The 15412-nt window shown below is 39.2% G+C and overlaps 2 protein-coding genes across 3 annotated transcripts; one reads left to right on the top strand and one right to left on the bottom strand.

Annotated features, from left to right (window-relative positions):
- Positions 1-2387: 2387 nt before the first annotated feature.
- mrps11 (mitochondrial ribosomal protein S11) lies at positions 2388-5285 on the bottom strand. The gene is made up of 6 exons (XM_056384255.1): positions 5106-5285; positions 4818-4922; positions 4606-4704; positions 4006-4135; positions 3121-3186; positions 2388-2570 (listed from the first exon to the last, which is right to left on the bottom strand). The coding sequence occupies exons 1-6, from the start codon at positions 5192-5194 to the stop codon at positions 2463-2465; spliced, it is 597 nt and encodes a 198-aa protein (XP_056240230.1). The 5' UTR covers positions 5195-5285; the 3' UTR covers positions 2388-2462.
- Positions 5286-5780: 495 nt separating this feature from the next.
- On the top strand, positions 5781-13531 carry mrpl46 (mitochondrial ribosomal protein L46). 2 transcript variants are annotated; one of them, XM_056384210.1, is made up of 4 exons: positions 5781-6073; positions 7805-8009; positions 8427-8597; positions 12559-13531. In XM_056384210.1, the coding sequence occupies exons 1-4, from the start codon at positions 5813-5815 to the stop codon at positions 12804-12806; spliced, it is 885 nt and encodes a 294-aa protein (XP_056240185.1). In that variant the 5' UTR covers positions 5781-5812; the 3' UTR covers positions 12807-13531. The 2 variants fall into 2 exon arrangements, with proteins under 2 accessions (XP_056240185.1, XP_056240194.1); XM_056384219.1 differs by having other exon boundaries at positions 5799-6073; positions 12562-13531.
- The last annotated feature ends 1881 nt before the right edge of the window (positions 13532-15412 follow it).

Below are 15412 nucleotides of genomic sequence, written 5' to 3'. Positions count from 1 at the left end.
CACTGGGCACATACACTGAGTGCCTTGCTTTAGAAGGGTAGAACATGTTAAGATTAAAGGCTGAAGCTTTGATGCAAATGTAAACAAAAGCCCCAGCACCACCAGTCTTGCAATCACTCCCCACCTGATTGAAAGGCGTATGAATACACATCTCAGCAGTGGGCACCGGCCTATCTTTGTTGCTTATTTTCCATTTACAGTGTATTCTCCAACTTTTTGTTTATACCTGTAGATTATTTGTTTGGGAAATTACAGATTAGTCGCATTTGCTCAGTTTAAATACAGTACAAGATTTATTTATTTATTTCCTTTTTCATATCTTGAGTAGCAGCAGCACCGTTCCAGCTTGCATGTTGCAGAAAAGCAGCTGCTATGCTGACAAAACAAGAATATAGAAGGCCTCATTAACTTTTACGCCTCCACGCTGGTGACAGCCCGAGGCATTATGTTTTCTGGTTGTCCATACCATTCTTGTGAACGTGCAATCTCAGTAAGGCTTTCTTCAAATTTGGTACAACCCTTCATTTGGACTCAAAGATTAACTGATTAGATTTTGGTGGTCAAACGTCAAGGACACTATGACCCCACAAAACATGTTTTTGACCATAAGTGAAGCATTTATATACTTCTTATGACACAATTCAAAACAAATAGGATAAAATGTTGAAGTGATGACATGGTATATCCAATCATCAAAGGTCAACTTCACTGTGACATCATATTTATCCTCGTCTTGCCTGGTTGCTGGAGGCATACACTCGAGAGGCAGTGATTCTAGTTGTACTTGTTTTACTTTGACTTGGGTATGAATCCATATGTTCAGTGTACAGTTAAAATTAATGAGCTCTTGCTCTTGAGATTTGACAGGAGCCAGTCTTAACAGTAGGATAACAGTGCAATTCTGTACATTTTACAACATGGCTGCTGCGCAACTGCTGCCTTTGCTTGTACAATGAAACCAGCTGCGAAAGGGAGTCAGATGTTGCTTATAAAGGGCAATTTTTTCTTGATGTGTGTGCTTGTATGTTTGTAAAAAGGCATTAATAAGAAACAAAATATTTGCATGTGAGAGTGCAGTGACCTATTATCCGTCTATGTGTCAGTACAATCTGGATTCAGTCAGTTTCAGGGCTGTCACCATGGTGCTTTGGCTCTTACCTCTATACTGTAGAACCAACAATTCTCTCGCACAGTGGTGCCCTGCTTTGGCTTGATGTGATTCACCTCTTTAACACTAACCTACATTAGACTGGAAGTCTAGTCTAATGATGCAATTTATCATTTCCAAAAATTGTGTCCAGTTCATATCACTACTGTATGAATAAGGCGTCATAAATAAGTTGAAAATAATTCATTAGTTCAACCAAAGCTTGTCCCTTTAAGTTCACGCACTTTAGACAGAGCTCAGCAGCTCTCTGTCTTTTATCATCGCAAAATGCTTCATATCCAAGAGTCCAGTGGTTTGTGGAGAGCACACACTGTTCACTGCAAAAACCACTGCTGTGCTGGACTCATCACATGACCTGTTAGTCATTTCAGCTGTGGTGATTTATTTCTTTAATACTTGCATGGTAAAAGTGAAATGGTCCCAAACATTTGCACTAAACGTAGGGTCACAGGGTTTCTGTACAGGTTTGAAATGATTGATAACAGGAATATTGAATGTATCAGGTTACTTGGATTTCAAAGGTTAAAAAAGTGGAGAGAGCTATGGTCGTATAAGTATAAATATAACATACTGTATATCATAAAGTTTAAAGTATTAAGAGAAATGGTCATAATGGATGTCCAGAATAATATACTACATAAAGAGAAATCGGTTGTGTTGATGACTGACCAGTCAGAGGGTTGTGTTGTCTGTCTGAAATGCAGAAAGCAGTTTGGTGCATGTTTGTCTCCTATCTAATGTTCCCATTTTAACACTTGTCATACTGGACTCATCTGTAAATGCCAGTGTTTGCCCCAGAGCTTTACACTGTTGTACTGATTAAACAGATGTTTGGCTGTCTAATGTAAAATATAAAGAGAACTTTGTTCATACCAGAAGGTTGACTTGGCTTGATGTGTTAATTTCAGGTGTGTGTGTTGCATGCACTCAGGAAGGCTCTAACACAGCCAGATTCAAGGTTTCTGTCCCCATGGCTACCAGCTGTGTAGTGTTGCTGGTGTGAAACCTTGCATTGTTTAATCTTCCTACACGGAGCCATCAGTCTGGTTCTGTGCTGTCTGCAAACATCAGTCTGAACGCCTGCGGTGAGACTGAAGGTTTATTCATGTGTCAACAGTCACAGCAGAGGACTGACACAGCTGTTCTCTGCTCATTAATAACACAATCTCATATTATTCCCACAAATGAATTGTGTAAGATCAGCTCAGAGCCAGGAAAGTTACACAGCAAAACACTTTATTAACATATTACAACACAACAGCTTCCTACTGCAGTGCATTCTGGTTTGTGGAGATCACGTCCTTCTGGCTTTACGCGGGCGGCATCCATTGTGTGGCACAGGGGTGCCGTCCGTGATTGATACCACCTCCAGGCCTCCCATTGTCAAGCCTTTGATTGCAGACTGCACAACAGAGACAAATTGATGTATTCATTAACAAAACTAACCGGAACAAATCACAATGTTTGTGGCTCCATAAACACTTTAAAATGACCCTCGTTGTAACAAGTCTGATATGAAGCTTATTTCTTTATTTGTGCTGACCACTGTTAAAACACACAACAGGGTCAGTAGTGCAAGATACAAAACCTGTTTCTTTCATCCTGTTGTGTTGCGATTCCACTGTGGCCCTTTTTACACTTTCTAAACTTTCACGTGCTTAACTGTAAATTTGAAACATAATAACCAATTTTGCCAATGAAAGGACAGAGTGCGAAATATAAACTGAGTCTCTTTAGGGTTTTTGACTGTTCGACAGACAAAACAAACACTATGAAGAAGTTGGATTGAGAAATGGAAAATCTCTCTTTAATTACATTTTTTAGACTAAGTAATTAACTGAAAAAATAAAATCTGTAGATTAATCTATACGAAAATAATCTGTAGTTGAAGCAGCAACAACTTTCAAGATTCTGCAGATAATGCAGACCCCCAATTTACTCCTTGTACTCACCAAACGTCCAGGACCAAGACCTTTGACCACAACACGAACAAACGTGACTCCCTTCGCTGTGGCTTTCTGTTCAGAGGAAGAAACATTATGAATTAATGTGTATCATCAATCTGACCCTCCTGTTCTAAACAGCAGAGTCAGATTTAGGACTGAAAATCTTTTGGTTGGGGACTGTTGGTCGCACAGACATCACATGGGGCTTTCACAGAAGTTGTGTATAGCATTGTTTCATGACATTTTATAGGCCAAGAAATTAATAATTTACAGAAAAAATAAAAAGATTAATAGGTAATGAAAATACTTGTTTGCTGCAGGCCTAAATTATAGTCAGTAGTGTAGAATAGCTTGAGGTTAACCAGCATTACTTTTAGTGATTTTTTAATTACTAACAAAACAAGAGACACTGTTCTTGTTAAATGTCTTCTTGCCATCTTTTTCATTTTCAGCATGACATGTGAAAACAACAGTTTAAAGGTCAGAATATTTTCACCACTTGACAATATATAAGACTAAGGCAGCCTGATAATCAAACTTAATTTCTCCAGTGTTTACTGCAAGGAAAAAAAACTGTATGACCTTAACTAACTAAATTAAATTAACTAAATGAGCTTTTAAACACCGACTGCTCCACTCTGTCAGAGTCCTTAGAGAGGGCTGCTAATTTACAACACACATTTAATATTCAGACACTACATGTTGTTAAACAGAGCAGAGAAACAGCAGGGCTGATATAACAAGGTGTTCTCACAATTAAAGACTGTCCTTTAACACAAAAGACAAAGCCCCAGCAGTTATGTGGTTGTTGTCCAAATATCCTTGAGAAAGACACTGGCCCTCCAAGCTGCTATCTCACATTAGGTTATGAGTGTCAATGTGAGAACTTACCTTTGCAGCAGAGATGCCTGCAGTCTGAGCAGCGATGGGTGTCGACTTCTTGATGTTCTTGAAGCCTTCTGTTCCGCAGGATGTCCTGACCATCGACTGTCCCGTGCTGTCTGTCAGCTGGATGTGTGTGCTGATACAAGACAGCACAGTTTACTAGGTCACTGATTCACAACTGATTGGCAAGTTTATTTTTTGAATTCTCAAAGCAAGCCTTATGTTCCCCACAACTGATGTGACTGCATCACATAACTGCTAATAAGAGGGCTGTCCTCTGTGAGACCTCTGTGCTTCCTCTGGTTTGAGTTCTGACCCACTCAGCTTGTACTACACTCCTTAACCAACATCTACCATTTGTTTTTATCTCACCTGTTTAGTTAAGAATAACTATTATTTATTAAAGACAAGGTCAATGTAGAAATGTGATTTCACTGTTTACTTTCAATTTGAAGTTTTATTCAATTTTCATTACATTTCATTTTCATGTTCAATTTCTTGAAATAGCAGATTAAAGTGTCCTGAATTCTAAATGTGCAGAAGATGATGCCCAAAATATTTGCACAAATATTCCTGTTTATTATCACTTGCGCAGTTTCCACTTACTTGTTGTATGTGGCTTTAATGTGAAGGATTGGTAACTCATCAAACTTTTTTCCACCCCAGCTCAGTGAACTGTCCTGACCCGGCAGTGGAGGAAAATGGCTGCAGGGTTAAAAAGAATGATCTCATCAGCAGTATTCTACTGCACCGAGAAGTGCATCTACTAACTAAGCAAACTGCACATAACATTAAAATGGAAATACTAGAAATCTGACCTGAAGTCTTTGGAGGTTTTCGCAGAGTCGGTGGCGGATGCTGCGCTCTGCTGAAGTCGGGCAGCACTGCTACATAATGTTCGTTGCAGGCCGCTGCTTCCACATCTATAGACACAAAGTTTCATTAGCAACACCTTCATAAACCAGCGTTCAATTCCTTTAGTTAAAAACTACCCTCTGCTCTGAACATATGTACATTTAAAGACATGTTGCACAACTGTCAGAATTGATCACAACTAGCCGTTAGCTAACAAGGTTGCTAGTAAAACATGTCAATGAAACACTTACAGAGAGCTTCCATTTGCATTTAGACTTGCAGCCAGCTGTCGACATACGTTACTCACAGAACTAACTAATATACAATTGAATTTATACATGTTTGATACGTTTATTAACGGTCAGACATTGAGCTCCTTTCCACACAACAAACGTGACATTGAAGGTGCTTCAATTCCCGATCAGACCAGTAAAAGGTTTATTTTTTCAGGGGTGGTGAAATCATAATAACATTATTTCTTACAATAACAAATACTATTTTTACTTGTAAATTTTATCGTAAAATGTGAGTTTTTAATTAATACACATTAAAATATATGTTTGTAGTACGTATAATGATGTATTTTTGTTTTTAAAAGGCATATTCATTTCATCTTACCCCACTTTTATCAGAATAGACTGTTCGTTTTTCTGCACAGGATTGTGGGTAATAATAGGAAAATGCTGCTTTCATGGACTTCTGTAAACTCTCGCAAAATAATGGTATTACCATGAACATTCACTTGAAGTAAAAATTAGTCTGCTTCACCCTCCAGAGAAATGACAAGAGAACGCATTTTATCAGGCACTAGCGTCAATATTTTATTTATAATTAATTGTTTTGTATTCTGGTGTCGTGAGAGGAGTAATGCGGCTAAAAAATCACGCTTCCATCCTGTTTTCATCAGTAATAGCCAGCGTCTCGATTTTCGCACATACCTTGAACGTAGCAGAAGAAGATGGCTGCACCGTGTGGAAGGATGGCCAGTCGACCCATGTTACAATTTCTGTCTTGTTTTAGCAGGGCAGCGGTTGGAAAGACTGGGTTTCGTCAGTTTTCCGGCACTTCTGTTTGTCGGGCGACTTTGCAGACCAAAAGTGAGACGGAAAGAGCGAGTTCTCCGTGGGCTTTGATGGCGGCGGTGTGTCTGCAGAGGCTGCCGGTCATCTCAGCGGACAGCACTCCGATAGAGCAGCGGTTCAGTGCGATGATACAGCAGGTGCGTTTGTTGGGCTGAAAGAGGAGCAGAGAGCCATGTAGACAGAAACAAAATGCTTTACTATCTATGGTGGACCACAGGTGAGCAAATTCCAGGAAAAAAATACTCACATTTCCCAACCAGGTGATACAAAGAAATGTGTGACCCAACAGGCGAAATTGCATGTAGGAAAACCTGCGAAAACCTGGCATTTGCTCTTATTTACAATTCTGGTTTACCAAAGCAAGCAACTGACGAAGGTCATAGACCGCTAAAACCTAAAGTTACTCCTTCTCATTTTTGCCCACACGATTTGCACATTTGTCAGATATTTGCTCCACTAAAGTAGAATATGAACCATGACGGGTTGTCCACCCTCTTGCCTTGTGTCCCTGGTCTTGGAGAACTACCCTGTGTAGAATGTTAAGACCTTAATAATTTTACTTTAAATTGTGTTAATTTGTTATACAGCTGTGTTTTATCAAATTTCTTGAGTTTTCCTCAGTGAATAATACTACCCTGTGTGTCTTAATTACACAGACGTTAATATTATTCAGAAGAGTACAAGAAGGCATCAACTAACACGTGTTCAGTTATTTCCTTCAATAACCAATTGATTGCTTAGTGTATAAAATGTCAGACAGAAGTGAAAAGTACCAATCATTATTACCTGGCTGAAGCCCAATTAACATATCGTCACCTTCCTAAAATAATGGCCTAAGTCATGTTTTGACAAAAATGTTTTTTTTGCCTAAATCACCCCCTCATGATGCTGGCCACCTCTGGTAAAATCGCCTGAATCCTCAGTTGAGGGGAACATGCAATTCTACCCCCGGTTGTATAATGGCCTATGTCAAAAGTGTGACTCTTTTGTTGAGTTTTTTGTGTTTCCTGAAAAACCTGAAAAAATGACTTAGGCCATTATTTTAAGAGGGTGTCGATATTCAGATGTCGTTTTTTTCTGACCACCAGTCAAATACACAAACATGTTGTGTTTACTGTCATAGAAAACTGTGAAAGTAACCGATGTCAGTATTTCCATTTCAGAAGTTGGTAGAAGTGATTTATCAAATATCAAAATAGTTTCCAATAAATTTACTGGCAACCCACTAATTGATTAATCAACTAATCAGTCCAGCAGTAGTGTATTTCTTGGGGATATAAGAACAGTTTACAACTGGGGACACTAGTGGCACAACAAAATTTTTTCTCCAGGGCCCTGTAGCAGGTTAATCTGACCATAACTCATAACTCATGAAATATGATTCAAACACTTTTCTGAATATTTGCGGAAGTCATTCCAGCACATCACTTTTACCCTCTTCCTTTTGTTGTAATTATATCCTGAAACACTTCAGAGTTTAAATTAGTTGTCGTTTTAAATTAGTGATAAAAGACAAATAAGAGACTGTCTCACACTGGGACATATTAGATATGTTTTATCATGCTTATTATCATTAAAGTCTTTACAGTAAAATCTCATATGCATATGCCTTCAAGTGTCATACTAAATTAATGATGGAGTAATGTAGGATTATCATGCTTCTTATTTTCTCCATATATTTCTGTGATATTATCACTTTATATTGTTGTAGACCATCTATGCTGACAAACTCTGTAATCAACTGTCATAGTTAAATGCTGAGCTTGAATATGGGCAGGGATAAGGGTTCAATGTCAGTCATATTTCTCCACCACAAGAGAAAAATGTCCTGCAGTTTGACATGGAGACCTGCCCTGACTTGATTTCAGATGGAGTTGGAGAAAAGCTTGCTGTCGGATCACGAGCTGCAGCTGCTGGAGGATGCGGAGAGGATGAGTCGCAAGATGGCAGGCGACTACAACTTTGATGAAGATGAAGACGACAACAAGGACCAGAATATCGTGTTGGCTCAGGACAAGGAAGACTCCTGGGAGCAGAAGTTTAGGAACTTCCAGCCAGCACCGAGGGTCAGAGGTCAGTATGAAAATATTAACTCTTTCACCAGTGCAGTATAAGTGAACCAGAATATACACATTCTGAAATATACTTAAATATTATGAATGTGAATGATGAAAAAGCTGATATATTAAAGTATGCATCCTTTGTTTTGTTTCAATCATTAATCAAAGACGAAAGAAAATTGGATGATCTGAAGGCCTGTCACACAGCTGTGTTTAAAGTAGATCACCAGTGAGGGAAGAGACTTGTTTTACTCTCTGCAGGATTCTAATGTTTTTCTGACATTCAGAAAAACTATTTGCTGCAGCTTTTCCAATTTGCCTTATACTCCCTGTGACATTTCAAAAGTTGGTGTAAATTTTGCTCGACAGTCACAGAGAGACATCGCTGCTGTGAAGCAGCTGACGGTTCTGTCTCTTGCCTCCTGTTTAGCTGATGTGGATAAGGACTTGACCTCAGTGGAGCGCTGCCTCGCCGACTCGCTGGTTCTTCTGGCTGAGCAGCAGGTTGGCAGTGCAAAGCTGTGGCTGCTGCCTCAGACTCAGTGGCAGGAAGGAGAGACGCTACGACAGACAGCTGAGAGAGCCCTCGCCTCCCTGCCAGGTAACATGAACATGTTTAAATGAGCTGCTGATATTTTATGCTAGGTTTTATTTTAGTTGCTCAGTGTTTTCCTGTACATTCTGTCAAATCACAGAAAAACAAAACACTGAAATAACTTTTTCAGTGTTTTGTGCAGCTCCTTAATGCAGAGACACTTACCATTAACTTGATTTAAAATGTTGCACTAAAAAGTTAACGTCAGGTTTTCCAGCCTGAAGAAATGTCAGATACTTCAGAGATAGACAACATAGCCCCCATTTTTATAAATTGTTATGTGATTATACTATTATTAAATTACTGTAAATTACTAAAATAGAAGAAGTTTTGAAATCCTACAGACCAATTAACCTTCAATTACAGGCTCATTTAGCATTGATATATACACTGCACTAAAATATAAACGCACTGCTTTAGTTTTTATTCCCATCTTTTGTGAGTTGAAATAAAAGAAAGAAGACTTTTTCCACGCACACAGACGGCCGATTTCTCTTCACAAATGTGTTTAAATCCGTGTTAGTGAGCACTTCTCCTTTAGATCATCCATCCACCTGACAGGTGTGATATATCAAGATGCTGATTACACAGCTTATTGCACAGGTGTGCCTCAGGCTGGTCACAATAAAAGGCCACTCTAAGACATGCAGGTTTATCACACAGCACAACGCCACACACGTTGGGACGTTTTGAGCTTGTGTGCATTTGGCATGTTAAATGAAAAACCAGAGCTGTTTCCTGTGAATGGTCATTTCACAACCATAAACTGTCTTCAATGTTGTGCCTGAGAATTTGGCAATAATGCGTGGTGACGTGTGGTTACAACCGCAGACCACATGTAACCACGCCATCCGACTTCCTCACCTGCTAGATTGACATCTTTGAGACTGGCCACCCAAACAATTTCCGCAAAACTGCCTGAAACCGACTCGGGGAAGCTCATATGCATGATTGTCGTCTCCACCTGGGTCTAGACCTGACTACAGTTTGTCATCGTAACCGACTTGAGTGGGCAAATGCTCAGCTTTGATGGCGTCTGGCACTTCACTGATGAATCCAAGTCTTCCCTGCACCGGGCAGATGGCAGACAGCGTGTATAGCGTCATGTGGGTTAGCAGTTTGATAATACCAGCGAGTGCCCCATGGTGTTGGTGGGGTTATGTTCTGGGCAGTAAACAATAAACACAGGAGCATTTCATTAATGGTAATTTGAATATACAGAGATACTGTGACGAGATCCTGAGGCCCCTTGTCGTGCCGTTCGGTTGCCGCCATCATCTTATCCTGCAGCTTGATGATGTGCGGCCCAGTGTTGCAAGGATCTGTACACAATTCCTGGAGGCTAAAAACTTTGCACCACATGAGGCAAATGGTGGACACACCAGGTACTGATTCGTTTTATGATCCACAACCTTCCCAATCAAAAAAAAAATCTGTAGCCAAAGTCGTCCATAATCCATAGTTCAGTGGCAAATAAATGTTTTTTCAAAATAAAACTGCACATTTTAAAGTTGCCCTTTATTGTGACCAGCCCAAGGCACACCTGTGCAATAACCATGCTGTGTAATCAGCGCCTTGATGTGCCACACCTGTCAGGTGGATGGATGATCTTGGCAAAGGAGAAGTGCTCACGAACCCATTTGTGCGCAAAATCTGAGAGAATGAAGCCTCTTGTGTGTACAGAAAACAACTCGGAGCTTTTATTTCAACACATGAAAAATGGGGGCAAAAACAAAATGTTTATATATTTTATAGAATATGTACACACACAATAGCCTGGTGTCGAGACAGCAGTGAACGCACAACATTATATTAAGTATATCTAACCGAAGAGGCTGATATCCTTCAGCTATTTGTATTGAATTACTAACATTGTCTCTATAATGTAAAGCAAATGGTAATCCATAACGTGTGTATTCACAGAATTATTAAGGTTTACCTTAAAGAGTCATGAGCATGTTTCATTCATTTTTATGAATGAAACATGCTGCAATCGGTGAACATTTTATCCTGAAAACAACTTCAGATTTCACTGCTTTCTGTGAGACCTACCACTTATTAACTCTGGAATATATTCAATTTGACTTTGAATTCATTTATAATGAAAAATGTGAAGAGAGCTTTTTTCTTTAGCTGTGGTCTGTAGAGGTGGGTGACTGGCTGATGTCAGGTTTTTAAAGCCCCCATGCACAGAGCTTTTATGTGATTGTATCTAAATTTATATTCATAACGGTACTTTTAACTCATAGAGCCTTTTTCCAGATTCTCAAACACGTTTGAATCCTATGAAAAGGAGCTTTAATAAAAGGTCTATTTGTCAATGATACATCAGCAAACTGAGCTTTTGTGTCTAAATACAGTTCATAATTCACAAAAATAGAAATAGGGGGCAGGGTGCGCTTTAGAATTCATATTTTTGAAAGAACACCTGCATCATGAACTAAGGGTGTAGGGTTTCAAAGATGAGCACATTTAATAGGTTAGGAGTGTCTGTCCGCTTCCTTTAACTGTTAAACTGTAGTTATTGTTAAAACATGCTGCAATCAGCCATCACACTATCCCTAAAACAAGTTTGTCCAACGTCCACAGCTTTCCATGTAAAACACAGTAAAAAACGTCTGTGAAAGTATTTCCTGTACTGATGCACGTTTATGTCAGTGCATTATATTCTTATTTATTATATCAATGCACTAATGCCACTTAAAATCATATTTAGTGGAACTGACAGAGACCTGATGCTTTATGATAAATAATGTTTTATAAACAACAGCGCTGTTCTTAACTGCCTTACCTTGACTTTATGGTTCTATCCTTTTTTAATTGAACATTAACTGTAATCAAAACACAGAATATTGAAGGAGAGCTTGTGGGAATCGGTTATAGTGTATTTCAGTGAGCCCAAAAATCATTGCTTAGAGCAGGATACCAGGTACTATTCATACAATAAATATCAGCTGTTATAGGTTTTGTTATTGTCAACACGCTTCATTTGCTGCAGTCTTACTGTATCTACATCCTAATCTCTTTTAGCAGTAATGACCCAGTTCTGTCCCACGGATCATTAAAGTTTGATGTGATTTTATCTCGAGCACCTCTGTGGTATTAAAGCACAATCATCTTTTATTATCGACAACAAGAGGGACAAACCATCTTTAAACCTCCAACCTGCAACTCATTTACATACACAGCATTTTTAGACCAATGACATTCCAGTAGTTGTTTCCAGCCTGTCATCTCCACTTAAACCTCTGATGGCTTCAGTTCATGAATCAGCTGCATTATAAGCGACTCATAGGGAGGGAGTTAAAGGTCAGAGGTCACAGCTGGCAAAGGATGGAACAAGTATTATATCCAGTGACCCTGGTGTGTTCCCTCATACAAGATATTTAACCTCAGCTGTGAAACGGGCTGGTTCTTCATATTTTTTTTTTGCATGTGGTGGAACGAAGCCTTTAAGCTCTTAAGCATTTAAATAAAACCAGTGAGTGAATATCTTAAACTGTTTCACAACATTGCTCATGAACTATTAATGTGACAACTCCATCAATCACTCCTCATAAAGACTTTCCACTTGACATTAACGTATGCCATTAGGTGAAGGGTTTTATTTAAAGAGTCTTACAGTAGCAGGGCTTGATCCATTTTTAATATAGCTGGACTGAGTGGGGATTGAACGTCTAACATGGCATGTTGAGCCAACTGGGGCCTTGGGATTTAGATGACATGAGATTAGATTAAAACTTAATTGAGAGAAATGTGTTGTTGCCCCGGCAGAGAACGAGAACAGTATTAGAGTAATATAACACTTAATTACAGCAGTCAAACACTGAGAATCCAGAGGAATACAGCAAAATACAACTGCAGCTTCATAAATTCTGTGCAACTGCATAAAGTTTAGGAACATCTGCACTTAAACTCACCTTTTGCCTCCAGCTGCATGAACTCACAGCTTGTTCTCTTCCCACAGCAGCCGGTTTCAAGGCGACTTTCCTCAGCAATGCCCCCTGCGGAGTGTACAAGTACAAACTGCCCAAAGCTGCTCGGACAGAGGGCTCCGTGGGAACAAAGGTGTTCTTCTTCAAGGCCGTCCTGTCAGACAGTGGCCCCCCCGCAGCCCCAACCTCTTCTTTTGTGTGGTTGAAGAAAAGCGAACTGCAGCGCTACCTGAAACCAGCCTACATGATGAAAGTCGACCGCTTCATCCTCGACCTGTGAAGCCTAAACTTTATTCCAGAGACACTGACTTACAGAACAATATTTAAGAGGCCCAGAAAGTTATTTTTATCACTTGTCTGTTGCCTTGTATCATAGAAAGTTCTCTCAAGTCAATATGACAAGTGTGTTTCATTGTATGAATAAATTGTTTTTCCACACATATTGTGTGCATCATGAGTGTTCAGATCTGACCTGTATCTTATATGACAGTGTAATATCTACACCAGTCTGTACTTTGACGTATGAGTAAAGAAAATCTTTATATAGCCTTATATAAGGAAGCTGAAAGTAACTTTAACCAAAGTCTGCTTGTGGTTCGTAGTTGCTGACTGCTGATTCCTCAGTGTCGTAAATAAAGGTCATGTCCTCCCTCAAGCACCGAATCAGCCAATAGCAGGCCTCCCCAGGGTGAAGTGTCATCTCTGCACGACATCAGCCCTCAGCCATCAGCTTCATGCACACCTGTTCATGATTACAATTACCCATCATGCATTGTATCCAATACAATATTCAATATATTGAAACATAGAGAGGGAAGCTCATGTAAGATGTTGGTTCATAAAAATGTTAAATTAGTAAACAGGGATCGTTTTGAGTGGTTATCTGTGGAGGTGCAATAAAATATCTGGATAATTGAAGTGTGAACAATAAAAAAATAACATAATAAAAAAAATTAAAAAAAGAATTTAGGGATCAGTATAAAAATAAAACATTTCCATACATTGTTCAGTGTGAAGTTGATATATTTAGTATCATTTTAATTTCTCATTTCTATGTTTTGGTCTTCATTGTCTGTCAAACTCACCACAACTATCGTATTTCAAAGTTTAGCTAAAATAATAATTATTGCCGATATAAATGTGCATAAATGGTGTGTGTATAGAGACAGACGCTTATCTTTTATTAATCTGAGTAGCTGCTGCCTCAGCTGGTGACTCCTCACTCCTCACACAGGAGACCTCTGAATTTCTGTAATTCCAGAGCAGAGACCAAGTTTGAACTCAGAGGAACATTTATGAATGACACAGATTCTTAGTTGTAAGAATAAGAGCTAAAGCATTCAGGGGTGAACAGCAGATGACTGTGTTACAGCACAGAGGACACGCTCTTTCCAACATAAATATTATTTTTGGAAAGATACAAGGTCTGTTCACGTAATCACAACATGAACAAGGTGAAATGATGTAATTCATGACCTGATGGATCCAGCACAATACAATTAAATGTTCACACACAGGAAGAAGTGGTTCTTCCTAATAATCACATTAGCCACATTTATATTAATTATAATTAGAAAATAATTCACTTTTTCTATTGAGTGGGTTATGAAATAAAGATATGGTTTTCAAGAGCAACAGTGAATGAAAAAAATGACAAATGAAACCAGTTGTAAATAAATTACCCTGTTTTTATGGAAAGGTTTTCTTTTTTAGGTCAAACCCTGAGCTGCCACTAACAGTTCTCACCTCAAATGGTTTACTTTATCCTTCCTTTACTAGTTGTACATTTTTAAGAATAATCTCCCAAACATTACATCTGACATTGTCAACGTAAGTGCAGTGTGAATTATTTTGAATAGGCTTCCCTCTTGAATTCCTCTTGATATTGAATATAACATGTTGGATATAAGAGCTGTGACGGGACATCTCTGGAGGCCTGTTATAGGCTTGAGTGCCTGCTTGAATGAGGACATTTGGAGTAGACATGATTGTAGTCCTTATTTAACAACCCTCTGGAGTCACTGCACCCAACACTCATGAAGAATCACAATGGACTTTACTAAAAGTTCCTTCAGCTTCATTATGCAAAGCTTCTGAGTTCTGCTCTTTTTTTATTATAAGGTTTTATACATACTTGTCCTGTTCAATCATCAGTCAGAAATTCAGTGGGCAAGAGAAAAATTGTTAGCTTAAACAAATGCCACATTAACTCAGAGTAGTAGCAGTTGTCTTGTTTTGTTTTTTAGTGCTGCGGCTCTTAATGAGGACACATCTAACAATGAAAACTGAACACCACATGTTGGTGCAGTGCTGAGTGCACCCACACAGTGGGCAGGCCTGCTGGAGATGAACTGTTGAGCCTCAGCAGTGGGCCAGTGCTCATGCTCCAACAGTAGATGGCAGTATTTGCACACCTGCAGCAGAGGAGCACAGTGAGAAGCTGTGTAATTAGGCCTGTGTGTGTGTGTGTGTGTGTGACCTCAGAGGGAGACTGCAGAGAGAGCTTTTCTGATCAACTTGGCTTCCTCTTACTTATACTGAAAATATCCATCATAGCAGGCTAATGTTCCTTCGGAGGAGCTATGATAATTTGTCTTAGGTAAGAGCATTCTGATGTTCCTGACCTATTCTTCGCCTGCGATCTGCCTGTTCTTTCTATTTGTGTCTGCTGGGAAAAGGGGTTATTAATGTTGTAGACATTGGTATTAGACTTTTTTCCATCTTTTATTTTCAGGGATTGTTGAAAGCCCGAGCTGTCTGTGAGATTGGCTGAGTGCAATGCAACTGTGATCTGTCAGATGAGATGTGAGGTGTGAAGGTCAGTGCGAGCTGATAAAGGCCATTTCTAACTTTTGGGTAATTTGGACACAGAACCAGAGTTTATAG

The sequence above is a fragment of the Seriola aureovittata genome, chromosome 1 (assembly GCF_021018895.1).
Source record: "Seriola aureovittata isolate HTS-2021-v1 ecotype China chromosome 1, ASM2101889v1, whole genome shotgun sequence".
Taxonomy (NCBI): Eukaryota; Metazoa; Chordata; class Actinopteri; order Carangiformes; family Carangidae; genus Seriola; species Seriola aureovittata.
The sequence above is the reverse complement of the archived record's forward strand: the minus strand, read 5'-3'. Positions and strand labels throughout refer to the sequence as shown.

Excerpts from the sequence above, each read along its gene's own strand:
- mrps11 (XM_056384255.1), bottom strand. The coding sequence starts at position 5,194 with ATGTATAAATTCAATTGTATATTAGTTAGTTCTGTGAGTAACGTATGT. Across the intron at positions 4,136-4,605 it reads ATTAAAGCCACATACAACAA|CACACACATCCAGCTGACAG; the intron begins GTAAGTGGAAAC and ends GTCTTGTATCAG. Across the intron at positions 2,571-3,120 it reads GTCTTGGTCCTGGACGTTTG|TCTGCAATCAAAGGCTTGAC; the intron begins GTGAGTACAAGG and ends TCTGTTGTGCAG.
- mrpl46 (XM_056384210.1), top strand. The coding sequence starts at position 5,813 with ATGGCTGCACCGTGTGGAAGGATGGCCAGTCGACCCATGTTACAATTT. Across the intron at positions 6,074-7,804 it reads TCAGTGCGATGATACAGCAG|ATGGAGTTGGAGAAAAGCTT; the intron begins GTGCGTTTGTTG and ends ACTTGATTTCAG. Across the intron at positions 8,598-12,558 it reads AGCCCTCGCCTCCCTGCCAG|CAGCCGGTTTCAAGGCGACT; the intron begins GTAACATGAACA and ends CTCTTCCCACAG.